A 16608-nucleotide genomic window follows, 5' to 3' on the forward strand; every position below is an offset into this window, starting at 1 on the left:
TTTCACAAAAAAGCACAGGCTCAATAACAACAACTGTGCAGAGCTGGTGGAGGAAGATCACTTTCCTGCTCACCTGGGCGGCCTCATTTTCACTTGGTTGTGGGACAACCTACAGTCAGCCCTGACACAGCGTGAAGTGGTCTCTTAGGAGTTCTCCTCATGCTGTCCACGCGGATACTGATTCTCTGCCACCCAAATTGTCTTCTACAGCAAAAGGAATCTTCAGCGACCCCTTTAGGGAAGGCTTTTTGGTTTGGGATTTTTTTGGCCTGTGCATGTCTGATGCACCATAGATCACCTGATCAGGATTTGACAGTCTGGCTCTATGCTGATAATGCAAAGATTATTTTAGAACAGGAAACAAGTCTTTGCTATGTGCTTTTTAGAAAGAGTCTACTGGGTTTTTTTTTCATTCCCACAACACCACTGTTTTTCCAACATGCTTTCCATAATTTTGGAGCCATAAGACTGATTTAAAGCAACCCTGATAAAATCAGTTAAGGAAACAACCTTCTAACAACATTTCTCCCATCCTATTTGCATCACATGTTACAGTGTGCTGCAATTCTGAAAAGTTTCTGGGCAATTCTGAGCCCTTCACAGGAGGCAACAAAATTCTTCAAGACGTAAGAGAAAGCAAATTGCTGTCGCCTTATAAGACAACATCTCCTCTATCCAGAGGGTATGAAGATTGCTAATGGAAATATTAACTAATGTTAATTCCATGATAATAGCTCTGCTGCTCTGAAACACAAAGTAGTGGCCAATCTTTCTGCTAAGTGTGCCCTTCTCCCACCTTTAGCCTGTGGTACCTTTTCTGAAATCACCATGCAATCATCCTTTGCAGTTAATAGGAGTGCACCCCTGAGGCAGACCCAAGGGGCAGCATCCTCCTTCAGTGAGCAGCAGGGAAATAATTTTGGCCAGAGAATTTAGTGGTTCTGTCTTGGTTTCCAGGTTGCATCAGTTGTCTCCCCAGGAAGGTCTGGATGGAAATCTTGCTTGTGGAACACCACTCCTGACAGCAGCACGCAACACCAAGGCATGAAGGGAGTGTAGGCATAGCACTGCCGGGCTGACTATATGCCCCTCAGGCATATAGTTTCACACAGCTCAATAACAGTGCAGATTCACGCTGTTTTGTTTTGTTCTCAGTTACTTCCTTTGCCTTGAGATGTCTCCTTGGAGGCAGGTTACTGTCCACATTTATTTGTCTTGTGCCCAGATGAAAATTCAAGATCCATCAGTTAAACCAGGTTTTGTAAACTATGGGATTGAAGCAGAATTATGGTCAGTCCCCACAAAGACTTAAATGCCCACTCCAACTTAGTGGACTAGAAAGTCTGAATCTGGAACTCAGTGGCAATGCTCAAGACTGGTTCTTTCAGCTGCTCTCGCATATGGGCAGCACAGGGCCCTGATCAGTTACATACAGTCACACTTAGATAAAAGTGGTTCAAATAGGAACTTTTCTTCTCAAGAAGTAGTGCTATGATTTAGCATGATCAGCATTGTTTCATTAGCACAACTAGATAAACAACAGTTTCCTAAAATGATGTTTATTTCATTATCATGCTAAAATAACCTACTGCATATGCAATGACTCTTTTCATATCTAGACAATTTTTGGTGAATTTATCCACTTACCTGAATGCTTCTCTAAGTTTGACTCTACCGCTGGTCACCAGGTCTGGTATGGTTGGAGTTTGGCAAAGCTGTTTTTCTTCTGACTTACATGCATTTCATTACCTGATTTGCTGTTCTAAGTGTTGGAGAATGTCCAAGCCTGTGTCAGATTTGAGTATTTTCAGCAAAATGTTCTCATTTATAAGCCTGGCTTTTATGAAGCAGAGATGTATTTTTCTTTTATCAAGGCCCACAGCTGTTACTCTCCCAGGGCCAGACCTGGGGAGATGCTGGTGCCTCAGGTCACAGCCTGATTTCAGAGATGCCAGTCTCAGCACAGCTTGGGACTCAGCCTGCAGCGTGACGGCCCTTTTATCTCTGCTCAGAGGTGAAAGGGGCAATAAGCAACAGCTGATTGATGGGTGTGATCAGGTATCTCCCACGAATCACCTTGTGGCAGCGTGGTGTGTCTCTGTTCTTTTAATGCCACGTGCAGGGATGATGTTTGTGACTTTGGGTAGGAGACCACTTTCCTTCTAGTCCCGCTCACTAAGGTTTTCTTCCTAGTTTTCTAGAAACTTCCTTAATAATAATTGACACTGTATTAGCTCCCTATCTGTGTGGGTTTTTTTCTTCCACTAGTTTCTGCATTTACCAGTAGCAACGTACATTTCTACCTGCATTTGCCTACTGACCTTGGATTCAGGAAATTGCCTAAGTACATGCTTAACTTTGAGGATAAGCTTAAATTTCACCAATTTCAATGGGATTTAAGAAATGTGCTTAAAGTGATACCTAAAATTAAATGTTCTTCCTGAATAAGGATGTTGTCCTGAGTCAGACCCTGCATGCATTGCCTTAGAATAGATCCTGGCTGTCCCTTGTATATGTTAGACATGCCGGATGCTTTCAGAAGTGGTTAATCTGATGAAAGAATTCATCTCGGAGTCATAAAGAAACCACAAGTTTCCTTCACTTTCAGTCTGCTGCTTTGATATCGTTGGGTCAGCTGCTTGTGCTGCAAGAGCATTTGCGTGGAAAGTTCCATAGTCTTACAGTTGTATGGGTAAGAGATCCACCCGGCTGCTCACACACAAGAAGCAGGTGTGACTTTTATTGCTTAACTTCGTGCAGATAACCCCCTTTGTGAATAGAGGCTGGGCTTGTGTACTAGTATTTCAAAAGTAGAAGTTGTCAGATGAAGACCAAAACCTCCCAAGACTCAAGAAATAGGCACAAAATGATAAAACACGAATACTGCAAAACAAAAAGAGAACAAGAAGTGCAAGGGGCATGTACATCCCCATGACTCTTCTTCCTTGGACAGGCAACACACCAAAAACCTTGAAAAGGGAAGAAATAATGTCAATTCATGGCACACTACCATATAAATGTAATATGGGAGATAGTACCATTATTCCTGCTTGTGGCGCATTGTTGTAAATGGGACATAGCTCTCTGAGTATATAGAAACATTTTGTTTTAGAAATGTTGTACAATGTTTTGACATTTCCTAATTTTCTCACTTTTTTAATAATCCAAAGCAACTCATGGAATTAAACTCAAATTTGCAAATATTTCAGATGGCTCAGAACTGTATTTTGTAAGGGATATATTATTCACTTCTCCCCAAAATATGGGAACAATATCCCCATTATGTTTGCAGTTCTTCTCAAAAACCATTCTCCCCATAAAGTTCTACTCCCTAACGATCTGCTTTACTTAGCCTAATTTATCCAGTGCATAATGATGTTTGTCACCCTACCATATCCTTTGCATTTCCTTAGTACATTTTAAATATTTGGGGAAGGGGGTTCTTTCTACGTCTTGCCCAGGGAATCACCATGTAATGAATGAGATTGAAGCCCAAAACAGCATGGTAATTAGAGCATGAATTTATGTATATAATTTCCATAAGGTACTTTAATGCATGAGATTTATTTTAATCTGTAGGTGTTCCAGCTTGAAAATGGCAGGGTAACTTAAAATAAAAAAAAAACTGTAGGAAAATAAAACGCAGTAAGAAATTTAGCCTGAGGGAGAAAATCCTTCAAATGAAATTTCACCCATAGCAGCTGACTATTTTGTTAAGAGATGAACACACTAAAATCATCATAGTAATTGAAGAGTCAACTGTTTTGACTTCTTTTGTACAGTCTTTAAAATTAATAACATAAATTACTATGTATGAATCTGGATATTCATAGTACACAAAGTTCTGTTGTTTGGTATAGGAAGCCAGCAAAAGCAATCTACTTGTTTTCCAACCTTACTTGAACTAACATGTATAATTTTACTTGTTATCCACTTCAATTTTTTTTCAAAGGACAGTTTCTAGAATGACAGCTTAGTAACATCAGACTTGCTGTAACTTTTGCTTTTTAAATTTTTCTATTAGAAACTCAAGCCAGAAAAATATCTGACTTCTTGGCAGTTGATTAGAACCATTTACTATAATTTTTGATGCTGCAATTATATGGTTCTGTGTCAAATAATACATTCCAAATTCTTTCCTCATGGAGAGAGCTGTGTGGCTGCCAATATCTCGATGGACTTGCTTCGATCATACTTGTGATATTGGCAGATACACAGCTTTGGTTCTGCATATGCTTGGCTTGAACAAAGCCTACACAAACATAACGTTGAGAGAAATGCATTCTTCTATAACATTATTCTTGTGTGTTATTTGTATTCCAATGGCAAACAAAGCTTCTCCAACCCACAGATCCGGGGCTGCCGGTGTGCAGGACCCAGGAGGAGTTTATGATTGAAGGTCCTGATCCAAGAAAGCATCTGACCAAGTGTTGTATCGTAGTTCAGTTTCTTGTAATTCCTTCCGTCCCACTTTGCACGGGGCAATTAAAGAGCAAGAGAGGCCGAGCTGGCAAGTGAGTAACTGAACGATGAAGCTGCTGTCTTGGCAGGTGGCGAGTGCCTCTGGCGAGGGACGGGGGTGATCCGAGTGCTGTGCCTGGGCACGTGCTGGGCTACTGTGGAGAAAGGAGGGGGGCTTTCCCTCCTTGAAAACTTTGAGGATCATGCTCTTCCCTTCCTTTGCTTTCATGACAAGTGCCCTGAAAACATAGTGTTGAAACCACTCAAAATATCTGTTCAGGGGAATGTCCAATGTTTTCAGAGCCTGCTGTTATTTTTGTTCAGGCCAAAACTACTCAGCAAGTTTGTCCTGAACTAGCAAATGGCTTCAGCTGTCCCCAAACCGCATTCTTTGGCAAATAACTGCATCGCCCATAAATAAAAACAGTTTCACTGAACTGTGATGGAAATGATGCATATGGTAAGAGGTCTTTGCAAGGCTGGAATTGCAGCTTGGCCTTGGAGGGGAACAAACACTGTGCTTGAGTGCTAGGGTGTTACAACGCTTGGATATCTTCAATACCTGTGGCTAGTTGGCGAAGTAGGTTGATACGCTGAGTAACTCTTTATAAAGTACTGGCACTAATAGTAGTGTCAGCAGCTCAGGGTAGGAAGGTCAATCCATCTATACGGGATTGTTTTTCAAATGACATTTTTCTGTACTGTTGGTAAGCCCGTTATCAGTATCATGTCTAAAAACAGTCTTTTGAAGGCTATTTTCCACATCAGACAGGAAAGTCCAGGTTTTCTGAAAATTGCCTGCATTTTTTTCGCCTGCTGTTTCGGTCTCCTAAAACTCTGAACATCCGATTACACTGGTAAATCTTGCAGTTGACTGACCTACACTGGTCTTGCAAACCAGTGGCTTAAAGCATTTGTGCCTACGGTATGTGAAGGCATGAATAGAGGCTCAGTTATAGCTAGAATGAAACTTCTCAGAAAAAAGTCAAAATAAAAAAAAAGTCCCAAGCCTGCAAAACCACAGCCATAAATTTGTTTCTTACATTTTATGTAGTCTTCACTGAAGTCAATGAAAAGGTAGTGTTCAATTGTGTAAAGATAAGCCTGTATATAAGTTTTCGCAGGACTCAAGTTCACATCTGTGGTGTTATTTTCAAAACCAAAATGAGATCATTAAAAAGAAATCCAACAGTTACAGTTGCTAAGTGACAACAACGCAGGTACCAGTAGTGTCCTTTGTTGAACCTGAGAACTGAAAAGCTATGAAATACTAACACTTAAAGAAAACATAAATCTTGGTTACTTTGAAGTCTAAGGAGAATTTCCTACTTTCCCTTTCCTGTTCCCTTTTCCTTTTTTTTTTTAAGGCCAGATCATTAGAAAAAATGACACTGACATGAATAACATTTCTTCTCCCCTCTCCTCATAACCAATTTGCCATTTACCAGCCAAACAAAAATTTTACCTTGATTCTCTTGGTTGTTAAAATAGAATTGTGTATGGGATACTGGTTACAACTTTATGGGTGAAAAGAGGATTGCCCCTCCATCAAGGCAGCCATTCAGTGTAGGGACAGATTTGACTGGAGGGACAGTCTGGGACAGGCTTGCCTCAAGTAGATCCTGTCCAGATTTCATACGGAAACAGACCTTTCCGCCCATTCGATGGAAGGGTTGAGAGCTCAGAGATAATCAGCTTTCCATGAGGTTGTGTAGCTCAGTAGGGAGGTGAGGGGAAGAAGTCATCTGCCCACCAAGGGAAAGGCAGGAGTAGTGTTCTGTGCTGCACTGGGTGTTTTGCATTGCATTTGGCCGCAGCTGCCTGGCACATGGGCACCTGCACGGACCCAGACCGGCTACAGCACCCTGAGTCTTGCACAGCATCCATGGGTGACAGGAGGGAGCGGAGTCGTCCTTGGCAGTGGGGAGGAAAGATTAGGGGGCAAAGATGCAAAGGAAACCAAGGGGCCTTAATGCCACAGCGCCTTTTTGAGAAATGCAGTAGCACTTTAGATAGAAATGTTTTAACAAGGAACTTCTTCTGTAGACCAGTCGCAGTACATTGTGGGAAATATTGGGCTAATTCTAGAGTGAGTAAGATCGAGTGATTCAAAGTCAGATCCAGCCCAACAGAAGAAGGGATAGTTTAAACATTTATCTTTCAGTTGATGCAGTCTTTTGAGAAGATAGAGATGAAGAAGTAGACACCCCATGGAGTTGAGTGCCATGCACTGGAAAAGTTTGGCATCTTCTAGGGCCGGGCCCAAAACACAGATCCTTTTAGAATAAATGCCCCATTCTATGGGACTAATGCTGCATACAAAACTTCATTTCTGTTTTACTGGATCCCAGCTAATTGAGAATTGTTGTTGGGAAAGTCACAGGCCACCAAGGTAATTCAACACACATGTTTTAGCAAGTTTTTCACACATGTCTGGCAAGCCTTTCATAGTAGGAGAAGGCTTTAGGGATTCTTTCCCGGGCCTTAAATCATGCATTAAATCCTGTCAATTATTGCTTCCCTCCCTGTTTCCACTTCTGCTCATTTTTTGTTATTGGACAGTACTTTTTGTGTCTTGTAACATGACCTACTTAGAGCCCTTTGAAACTCAGAATTTCCAGTGTGCAGGAAACTGTGATAATGTGTGATTTTGTTTAATTCTCAATGGGTTGAGACCTTAGTCCCACTGAAGCGAAAGTTTTGCCATCCATGTCAGCGGAAGCAGGACATTGTCTTTATTTGATTTTTTCTTACAACACTGTGTAACCTACAAAGTGCTTTAGATACGGGTAAAAAGATTGTGGTGATGATGACAAATCCCAGGTCTGTAAATCTCAGAGTTAGAATTATCTTGGCTATTAACATTTTCAATGCTTTTTTCCAAAATGATAAGCATTTTATGCCCACAGTTTTTATCCATTAAAGTAATTGAGAACTTCTTTGCTCTCTTTCTTGCTGGTGTATTTAGTTCCCAAGAGAAAATATTTTGGTTTATCATTGCCAAGTCCTTTGATTTTACTGTAGTACTTTTAAGATAATAATCTAATTTTCTTGTATGTTGTTAGAAATGTCTTTCTCTAAACATACTGACCTTTAGAAATGTGGTCATATGGAAATCAGATCAGGTAGGACTTTATCAACGTGGCATTTCTTGGGTGTTGGAAATACGTGGTATTTGTCATCAAGCTTTACAGATCCGAGGTACACTATTACTCTTCAGAAGAGTTCACAGGCATTTTTCGTTCTGGTAGTGAAAATTTATTTTACAAACTGCTTGAATAATGCCAAAGGTAGCGAGTTGCCAACAGGCAGTTACTGGGATCACCCAGTTTCCAAACAAAAGTCCTTTCTCCTGCCCAGACAATCCTGTGTGACCACCACTGCAGCTACGGGGTAAAGCTCCCAGACATGGGATCTAGAAGAAGAGAGGAATGAGGGGTTTCATTGCTAGAGGAGTGAGTAAGCTATTTGTAGCATATCATCATGCTGTGATTTGAGACCTATCCTCTCTGCTCTTCAGAAAGCCACAAGAAAACTGCAGTCTCTACAGGCATCTTTGGCTGTTATTTCCTCTCAACATATTTGTTCTGCTCTTCAGAAAGGTGATAAATATATTTAGTTTAATTGTATATCTGAGATTCAAGATAGACCAGTGTTAATTAACTGTGATTTTTTTAAATTTTTTTTTTTTCTTACAAGGCAACTAATATTACTGGGTCTTAGAGAGAGCCAGAAATATCAGATGGTTACAGAAATGTGTGAATCTTATCCTTTTTGGACCACACAGCCTAGCCTTGAGAATATTCCTAGAAGATGTACTATCACATTTTCCAAGTGCTTAATTTCTATTTATTTTTTCAATCTTACTGCAAAATAATCTTTCAATGATTATTGTTTTCATGTTTTAAGTATTTTAAAGGGCAAACTAAATGTATTCTTCTGTCCTAGACAAAAAAGAAAATAAAAGAAAGCAAGTTACCAGTGCAGTGGAAGTAGTTTGCTTTTACTGTATATGTATGCAGCATGCATTTAGTGTTTGGAAACAATGATGGGAAAGGCATCTCCTGCAACCTGAATTTCTCCTTCATAATTTTGACAAAAGAAGAGTGTTCATGGAGGAATCCAATTAGCGCATTGCTCCATCAACCCTCACCCCATTGCTTTTCTAACCATGCCCTGTCACCCACAGCCGAGGGTGGCACCAGGCAAGGGGTCCCTCCTGCAGACAGGGCAATTATTTCAGTTTTAATGTAAGATACTGTCAGTTACTTGGCACGGATTGAGACAAACTAAGTAGACCAAAGTTATGTTTGTATGTCTATTGTTCCTTTTACATCTCCTCTCTTCCCCACTGTTGAAGAATTCACCTTTGGTAGAAGACAGCTGTCTAAATGGAGAGAGATGGATCAATACTGGGGAAAAAGATCAACAGGCAATCAATTTTTTTGCTGTTGTTCAAATCTTGAACTACATCTGAGTTCATAATTAGCGTAAGGATGTATAAAGCTCCTGAGGGTTTCTATTTGTGTCTGTCTGTCTGTCTGTCTGCTGGGGTGGGGGTGGGGATATTCCTGGGTGTTTGCATGTACCTCAAGGTGGTCAAAGGGTGGCAGATTTCAGTTATGAAGAATGATCTGGATTAGCCCTCGTCTTTCTGGGTCACTAAGTTTCAAACACAGATATTTCACATCTGTTTCTTGTTCACAGCCACTAACAAAGAAGTACAATACCAAAAGAGTCCCAATTTTGGATGCATGTCTGGTCCTTTAAGGAATTCAGCTACTTAGAGAAGAAAAAAAAGGCACAGCTATACCTCTTATTCAAATTTGCAGCTTAGGCAAAAGCCCAGAGGTGAAAGGTCAAATAAAACAGTTGAAAGCATTTTCTATAGACTTCCTGGTCGTGGAGGGAAAAAAAGAGTATGCAGTCCTCCAAAGCATGCTATAAAAGCCAGAAGAGTGTGAGAGACACTTTAATAGGTTCCATTCTTGATGAAAATCTGGAAACAGCCTCACTAATATGGTGTAGAAATCCAATATGCTAGACATATTTGCTGTGTGCAAGGCCCATCAATCTAGCGATGGTAGGACCTTGAAGGACAGTGTTCTGTAATAACTAGTTCAAACTATTGTGTAGTTCAGTTAAAATTACCAAAAACATTTGGAAGAAAGTGATGAAAAATGTTGGCCTTTGCCCTCACAGTTACTTCTTTTTTCCTTGCAGAGAAGTTGCTTTTTTAAAGTGTTTTGGTTTGGGGTTTTTTTTTTGTGTGTCCTGTGGTATCATTGTCACTTAACCAGCTTTAAATTAGCATCAAACATAAAACAAATAGCTTTCATATTGGTGGCAACTTTCAGCCGTATTTTCAGCACACTTTAATTATTAATCCATACACCACTCCTTTGGCATTTGGTGGTACAACTGTTAACATTTTGGAGATCGGAAGATTAAGGAGGAGTGAAAGGAAAGTTTAGTTGAGATTCATGTCATGTAAGCAGAGTTATCCAAAAGCTGGGTGTCTCAGGTAATCGTACAGGTTCCCTTTGCAGGTAATAGACAGAGAGTAGTAATTTAAAGGTGCTGTTCATCTCACCTCTTTTAAGTAGCTGTTGTAGGTGAGACTGAATGACATGATGAAGACAGTGGTATTGGGGACTGCAGAAGAAGTCTTGGAGAACTAGCTGAATCTTGACACCTACATTTAAGATCGTTGAAGCCTGATGAAGTGAATCCCATTTCAGCAGGTAGTGAATCAATTCCCTGTCTGCACATGAGCATGTCAGCACTTCCCTGTTATGAAGTACATGCGTTGACTATTGCAAGTAACTCCAGTGTCAATGTAATAGTGACTGTGTCAATGTAATACATGTAAACAGAGCTCCCATTTCATTTCCCATTCCTGTGGCATTTTTTTTTAATGTAGAGAGTATAGCTGGTCTCCAAAGATGATCAGAACAGAAAAGGTGGGCAAACAGTGGTGTAGTCACCAAAAGTATTTTGGCTGATAGAAGCCTAAATAGCTTGCGTCATAGTTAAGGACTCAGAGTTGGTAGTCCTTAGTAGAGTCAGTTTGACTTTCACTTTGAAAACTTCCAGCATTTCATTTCTGTAAAACTTTGTCCATTGGAAACCAATCCATTCTGGATTGCTGTTGTTCCATGAAGTAAAGTTAAAAAAACCATCGCGTTGCCCCCAAATCAGGCTCTCTCCCAACTTTTCAGCTCTGCCAGCGAGTGAAGTGAGTTCATTGCTATGACGGGCAGGAAGGAAGGTGGGGATGGCAGAAAGACGTGAAGGGACTAATTGGCCGAACGGGTTGGAGCAGCTGAAGATAGCGCGCGGGGTGATGGAAAGGGAGCAAAGACGGGAGAGTGGGAAGAAGCCGTTAAGTCGTAACCAGCCCTGACGGCGGCTTCGTGCAGGTCGTAACCGGTGGGTGCCACTGCAGCAGGAAGAGCTCTCTTTTATCTGGTTCTGTTAAAGACTCCCCTTCTCAAAAGAAGTCCTTTCTGACTTCGGAAAGAGCTCTTCACCGCGTGGAGTGGAGGAAAGGCTGGAGCCGGGCTCCCCGTTAGAGGGGCACGGAGCACCCTCTAGTGACGGCCGGCGCCCAGCTGCCCGCCGCTCCCGGGGGGGCTCCCGGCCCTCGCACCGGCGGGGAACGTCGCAGGGAGGAGGAAGAGGAGGAGGAGGAGGAGGAGGAGGAGGTGTTCCTCCTCCCTCCGCTGCGGTGCGAGGCCCGGCTCTGTGGGACATGCGCAGCGTTGGCAATACCGCTGGAGGAAAGGGTGCTTTCCGTGGGACGCGTGCTGCGTTGCCCCAGTGGCCAGGGAGTGATAACGAGTATTAATTATGCGGCTTTACCTGGGCTGCGTGCTTTGACGTAGCGGTTGGAGTTTGGCGAAAGCGGATGCCCCACGTCCCTCGGGGTAGCGCCTTTCTCCCAGAGCCGACCTCCACGTTTCCAGCAATGGGTCAACGGGCACGAGCCCACCCCAGAACTGGACCTCATTTCTCCCAGGAGGTAGTTTGTCCTGTGCCCTCAGACCTGGTGCTGCATCAGACCCACTCAGGTGTGGAAGCAAGAGGTCCCTTCAGAAGGCGCGGCAGTCGTGGGGATGGGGGACGAGAGTCCATCGTCCTGGAGAGCAGCGCCTGAGCTGCTGGCCCTGCAGCCCCTCGGGGCAGGTTGTGAAACTCTGTTCTTACCCCGAGCTCCCCTCTTTGTTCCCCTGCTAAAAGCCTATTTGTGAGAGCTTTCTTTGTGGTGAGGGGAGAGTTTCCCCCTCTGTGAGCAGATTTACTGATGTTTTCCTCTGAGCGAGCTGAAAGCTGTGAATTAAAGGGAGGAAGTCCTGCTGAAGGGCTTGCTGACAACTTGGTAAGAGTGTATTTGGCCCTCACACACCGAGCTGAGTATGGCCAAACTGATGTTTGCAGCTACATTTAAGCAAAATGCTACATCTTTTTGAGAGGACTAAGACCTTCACAGATGTATCTTCATGTGCCATGAAGTAGCATTAATTTGCCTGAATTTCTTAAAATCTGCTTCCAAAAACTGCAATGCAGTCTTTTACTGTATTCAAGTTTTTTGATTTGTAACCTGGTTCTACCTAGAGGAGAATCTCCTTTTTACCCTTAATGTTGGTAGAGGAACAGAGCTCACTTTGTCCTTTCCTTTCCTTTCCTTTCCTTTCCTTTCCTTTCCTTTCCTTTCCTTTCCTTTCCTTTCCTTTCTTTTTCCTTTCTTTCTCTCTACTTTTCTTTTAATACCCACAACTACAGACACTATATGTACGCATACTAAGCATAACACACAAGGTGAACGTGTCTCCAGTTTGCCCGATTATTTACTCATAGTTATTTATAATGCAGAGAAATCTGTACAGTTAAAGGGATGAAGGCCACATTATTAACAGTACTAACAACATTTGGAAAGTAAAAAGGAAAGAAGCTATCCGGGAAGGCTGCTGAACAAGCATTGTGAAAGTAAAAGACATAGTGGCAGTAGTGAGGATAACAGAGCACGCCTCCAGCCTCTTGGTCAGCCCGGGCTGAGCGCAGCGTTCTTGGTTTACCTCCCAGACAGCAAGATGGATTGCAGATCTGTTTACATAGGCAATATTGCAATATATTTCCTATGTCCTAACACTAGCAGATATGATATGAAAAAATCTGAGCACAGGATTGCTTTTTAGTTAGTAGTGGTGTTTCAAATAGCATGAGAAATGGTCCCTTTGGAAATATTTTACATGTGTTTAGGTGAGTACAACATGCATACTGAATATATTTCTAGCACATCCTAGAAAGGATGCAACAAGCAAAACAACTTTTTTCTTTGGAAATTCATCTTCTTTGTTTAGGACCCAGTCTAATCACTTCTTTTGCATGGTGAGACCAAACTTTAGGTCTGTGCAGGGCCCTGTTGGTTTAAGCAGGCTTAGATCAGCATAGATTGGATCCTTCGTCTCTAGTTTAGAAAGCTCTTCTCTAAAGAGGGAGCTCTTTAGTCCTAAAGGTAGAAGGCGCCTAAAGCAGTGTTCAAGCCTGTCTGTATTCAGGAAAGAACTTAAGCACAGCTGTAATTCTAGCATGTGCAAACCCCCTGTTTTGATCAAGAAATTTAAGCACATGTGTAATGGTAGTGTTTTGTTGCTCTGTGGTATTAAGATGCAGGCTTGAATGTAGAAGAAAATTCCAACAGAAAGGAGCCCAGACAAATTAGGGTGACAAGCCTGAGAGAGAAATTAAGGGGTAAGGGAGTGTTAGGTGACTTGTGTGGCTTTTTAATACTTTTTTGTGTTTTCATTCTCTTTGTTGACCAAGCCACATTTTTTCATACTCGCACAGCATTATTTCAGACAATAGCACAGAGTTGCCTAACATAACAAAAACGTATTTTCTTTCTATTTAACCTTAACAAAATGGAGAAGAGAGAAAAATAGTAGAAGTGTTTGTACTATTTTTCTTTTGCAACTGGATGGTGGTGATTTGATAACCCAATATTTTCCTTTCCTTACAATACCAAGGCTCTGTCTTGCAATTGGATCGACATAAGCGTAAGCACTCAGAAATCTGCCTGGGGGTATTAGTTTGAAAGTCAAATAAACTTCATTGAATTCTTTGGCCCAGAATATGTGCCAGTTCAAAATGGCAAAATCCTTACCAGCCTGTGGGCTCTGTAAAACTTACATAATATTAATAGAGCTCAGCAGAGTCTGATACTGCCTGTCTTATACTTCCAAAAGCCTTATATAAATCAAGAGGAGGTTTGTCTACATGGAGGTAGTCTGGAGAAGAATCATTACTAAAACCTGCTTGTGAATGAATTTGTTAGATCCCATCCACTGGAGAGCTGGAACTGATACTTCAAGCCGCTCAATATATTTGAGAAAAAACAAAATATCACGGGCTTAACTGGAGTGGAAGTCACCCAACTGAAACATTATACAACACTTTGAAATTTCAAGAAAAAGGTTCTAATCTTTTGGCTGTCTTGCTCATTGTTTGGAGATGAAAAGGGAGGAAATCAACATCTCCATGAAATACAATTACTGTAAATTGCTTTCTTTTCATACTGTTCATAATGAAAATAGGAAAGTTACCAGAAGTTACCTACTCTGCAGAAGCACAGTAATTCAGTGGCTGTAGACTGCAAGAAGACATTCAGCAGTGCAACACCAGATTTCTACATGAACCAACTAATGGAGAATGCAAACAATTGCATGGCAGTGCTGACTCTGGATTGCTCTGAAGCGACCAGAAGTCATCTTTACAGTGGAAGAAAACAGCACCCCGTAAAGTGAACTATAAAATCAAGCTAAACTTGTACAGGGAGTTGGTCCTGTGGCACCTCAGGATCCAGAGCGGGGAGGAGAAGCAGGGTGGGTGTCTGCTCTCCCCTTCCCAGTCTCTCTGTCAGGATCTGGAGTCGGCTGGAGGCTTGCTCAGCCCCTTGAGCTGGCCAGCGGGGCCCCGAGGCTTGTTTGTGAGGCAGCTGGAGAGGAGTTGGGACACGGGCTCAGCTGGGTGACACACCATCAAGCCTGAAACAGGGTCCTCCTGGGGGCAGCTCTGCCAGATCCCAGTTGCACCGGTCCTGTGTCACTCCATTGTGTCCAGGGATTTCCAGCTCTGCAGTCCCCATGGGGCACCTGGAAACGAGGATTTCCCGGGACCTCGTGGGTGGCAGAGCCATGTCCCTGAGCAGGGGCAGGTGGACAAGCCTTTCCTCTGCCCTGCCTTGGGGGAGATGGAGCGGCGCCTGCAGGACAAATGCCCGATGGCCAAGCAGGCAGCGCTTCATGTCGTCCGGGTGCATCTCTGGAAAAGTGCGTGGCCGCGTTTCACCTTCTTCGGGTCAGGATAGGAGGGGAAGAGTGAGCTGGGACTTGCCGCTGTCATTGTGTACCATTTGGAAAAAATGCATGCCGAATGCCAGCAGTCATCACCAGTTACAGAACAACGCTCAGATTTCCTTTTCTTTTCCTAAGGAGCAGGAGAGGAAGACGCTGGGAGAGGGTGAGGTCATCTGCTTCCAGTAAATAATGCTATGACAAGCCACCACTATTTCTTCTTCTTTTTATCACAGCAGAGTCCCTGGTCAGAGGGCAGGACCTTATGACAGCGAGAATTATCTACCCAGTGCTGCAGTGCTTTCAAGCAACATGTCCATGGTTTGATGTTGTTACAGGAAGCACTGAGAAATCATAAACCAGTTAGAGTAGGACCAGCTTTTAAAAATTACAAGATTATTAAAAAATTAATACATTCTGACTTCTTTTAATTCTTCCTTCAATTTTCGAGAGTCCTGTTTTCAAGCTTTTCTCTTCTAGCTGAAAGCTCAGAATCTCTTGACACCAAGAGCTGTCTTTTACAAAAACATAAAATGTTGCGAGACTCATAAGAGCAAGAGAGTTGTGCCAGCGCTGGAGCCTGAGTGGTTCTTTACGTGTGGACTTTACACTGGCTGGTACTGTGGAAACACTTTGCCTTTCTTATTCCCATCCATTTATTTTTTTCTTTTTTTTAGTTTAGCACTCCTAAGCAAGGGTCTGGGACAGGGACGGTATTTTGTTTGCACAGCTGGTAGTTTTGGCGTGCCCTGTGACTGCCAAATGCTACAAAAGGACAAATAAAAATATAACACTGAATAAAAAATGACTATCACACTCCAACTGGAAAGGGAATCACCAGTGAAACCACCTCATTTTCTTTCATGCATGCATAGAGCTGTGAAGTAAAAAAAGAGTGTGGAAAATTTAAGACTGTTTATGGCATTCAAGCATTTGCTTTTGAAATGTATGTCCTTTTGTGACTTCCTTTCCTCAGTAAGAAAGGGGCATCAAGAAGAAATGAATGTCTCCAATCTACTTGCTTCTTCTCTAAGAACAAAAAAAATGTGCTACATCAGATAGGCTAGAAAGTGTCAATAGCTCAAGAATTCAGGAATGAGGTTAATGGACAAATATAGATGCGGTGTAAGCGGGGCTAGACTTCATTAACATATTTGGAGTTACACCCGCTTATACCAAGTCTGGCTTTGGCCCTGAATCAGCAATTCCCCAGTGAATAGACTGCATGAAACTAGTGCCGAATTTGGCCCATTTCATCTGACATCTGCATCCTGCCTCAAAGTGGCATGTCACACTTACTGCACATCAGCTCACACCTGCCCAGGCAGTCACAGGCAATTGACTTTTTTGTAAAAAAAAAAAAAAAAAAAAAAAAAATAAAAAAATTCAGTCGCATATCATCAAGAAAAACAACATTGTTTTAGGACTCTTATCTCTTCACTCCCAAATATCCTGTTTCTTCGAGCTGCAGTGGCCAGGACCAATAGAAACCTCTTCCTGCCATTGGCTGACTTCATTTCCCAGAGTTAGCACAATCTCATCCGCTCTAAACAACCTCATCAAAACTTCTTTCTGGTCAGACCGAAGCAATAATTATTATTAGCAATTATTAGCAATCAATAATCTTGATCACATTATGGCAAGCACTATTAAGGTAAGAAAGGGGTACCTTTTTTGTTGGAATTTTTTTCAGTGGCGTGTTCTTTGGTTTCCTTTATCAACCTAGATAAGTTAGAATTGGGCAACACCCCCACTGCCACAATAGAGGACAACAAGATTTCCTTTGTACTGC

General features: G+C 42.2%; 1 protein-coding gene across 2 annotated transcripts in view; it reads left to right on the top strand.

Moving 5' to 3' along the window:
• The first annotated feature begins 16398 nt into the window (after positions 1-16398).
• Positions 16399-16608, top strand: part of ERG (v-ets avian erythroblastosis virus E26 oncogene homolog) — a 63745-nt gene continuing 63535 nt past the window's right edge. The window contains exon 1 of one of the 2 annotated variants that reach the window (XM_010580324.1): positions 16399-16470. In XM_010580324.1, coding sequence (XP_010578626.1) covers positions 16453-16470 — 18 coding nt within the window. In that variant the 5' untranslated portion in view covers positions 16399-16452. The remainder of the gene's footprint in view (positions 16471-16608) is intronic. The other variant, XM_010580325.1, reaches the window with a different exon arrangement.

The sequence above is a fragment of the Haliaeetus leucocephalus genome, unplaced genomic scaffold, assembly GCF_000737465.1.
Source record: "Haliaeetus leucocephalus isolate CR32 unplaced genomic scaffold, Haliaeetus_leucocephalus-4.0 Scaffold702, whole genome shotgun sequence".
In the NCBI taxonomy this organism is placed as follows: Eukaryota; Metazoa; Chordata; class Aves; order Accipitriformes; family Accipitridae; genus Haliaeetus; species Haliaeetus leucocephalus.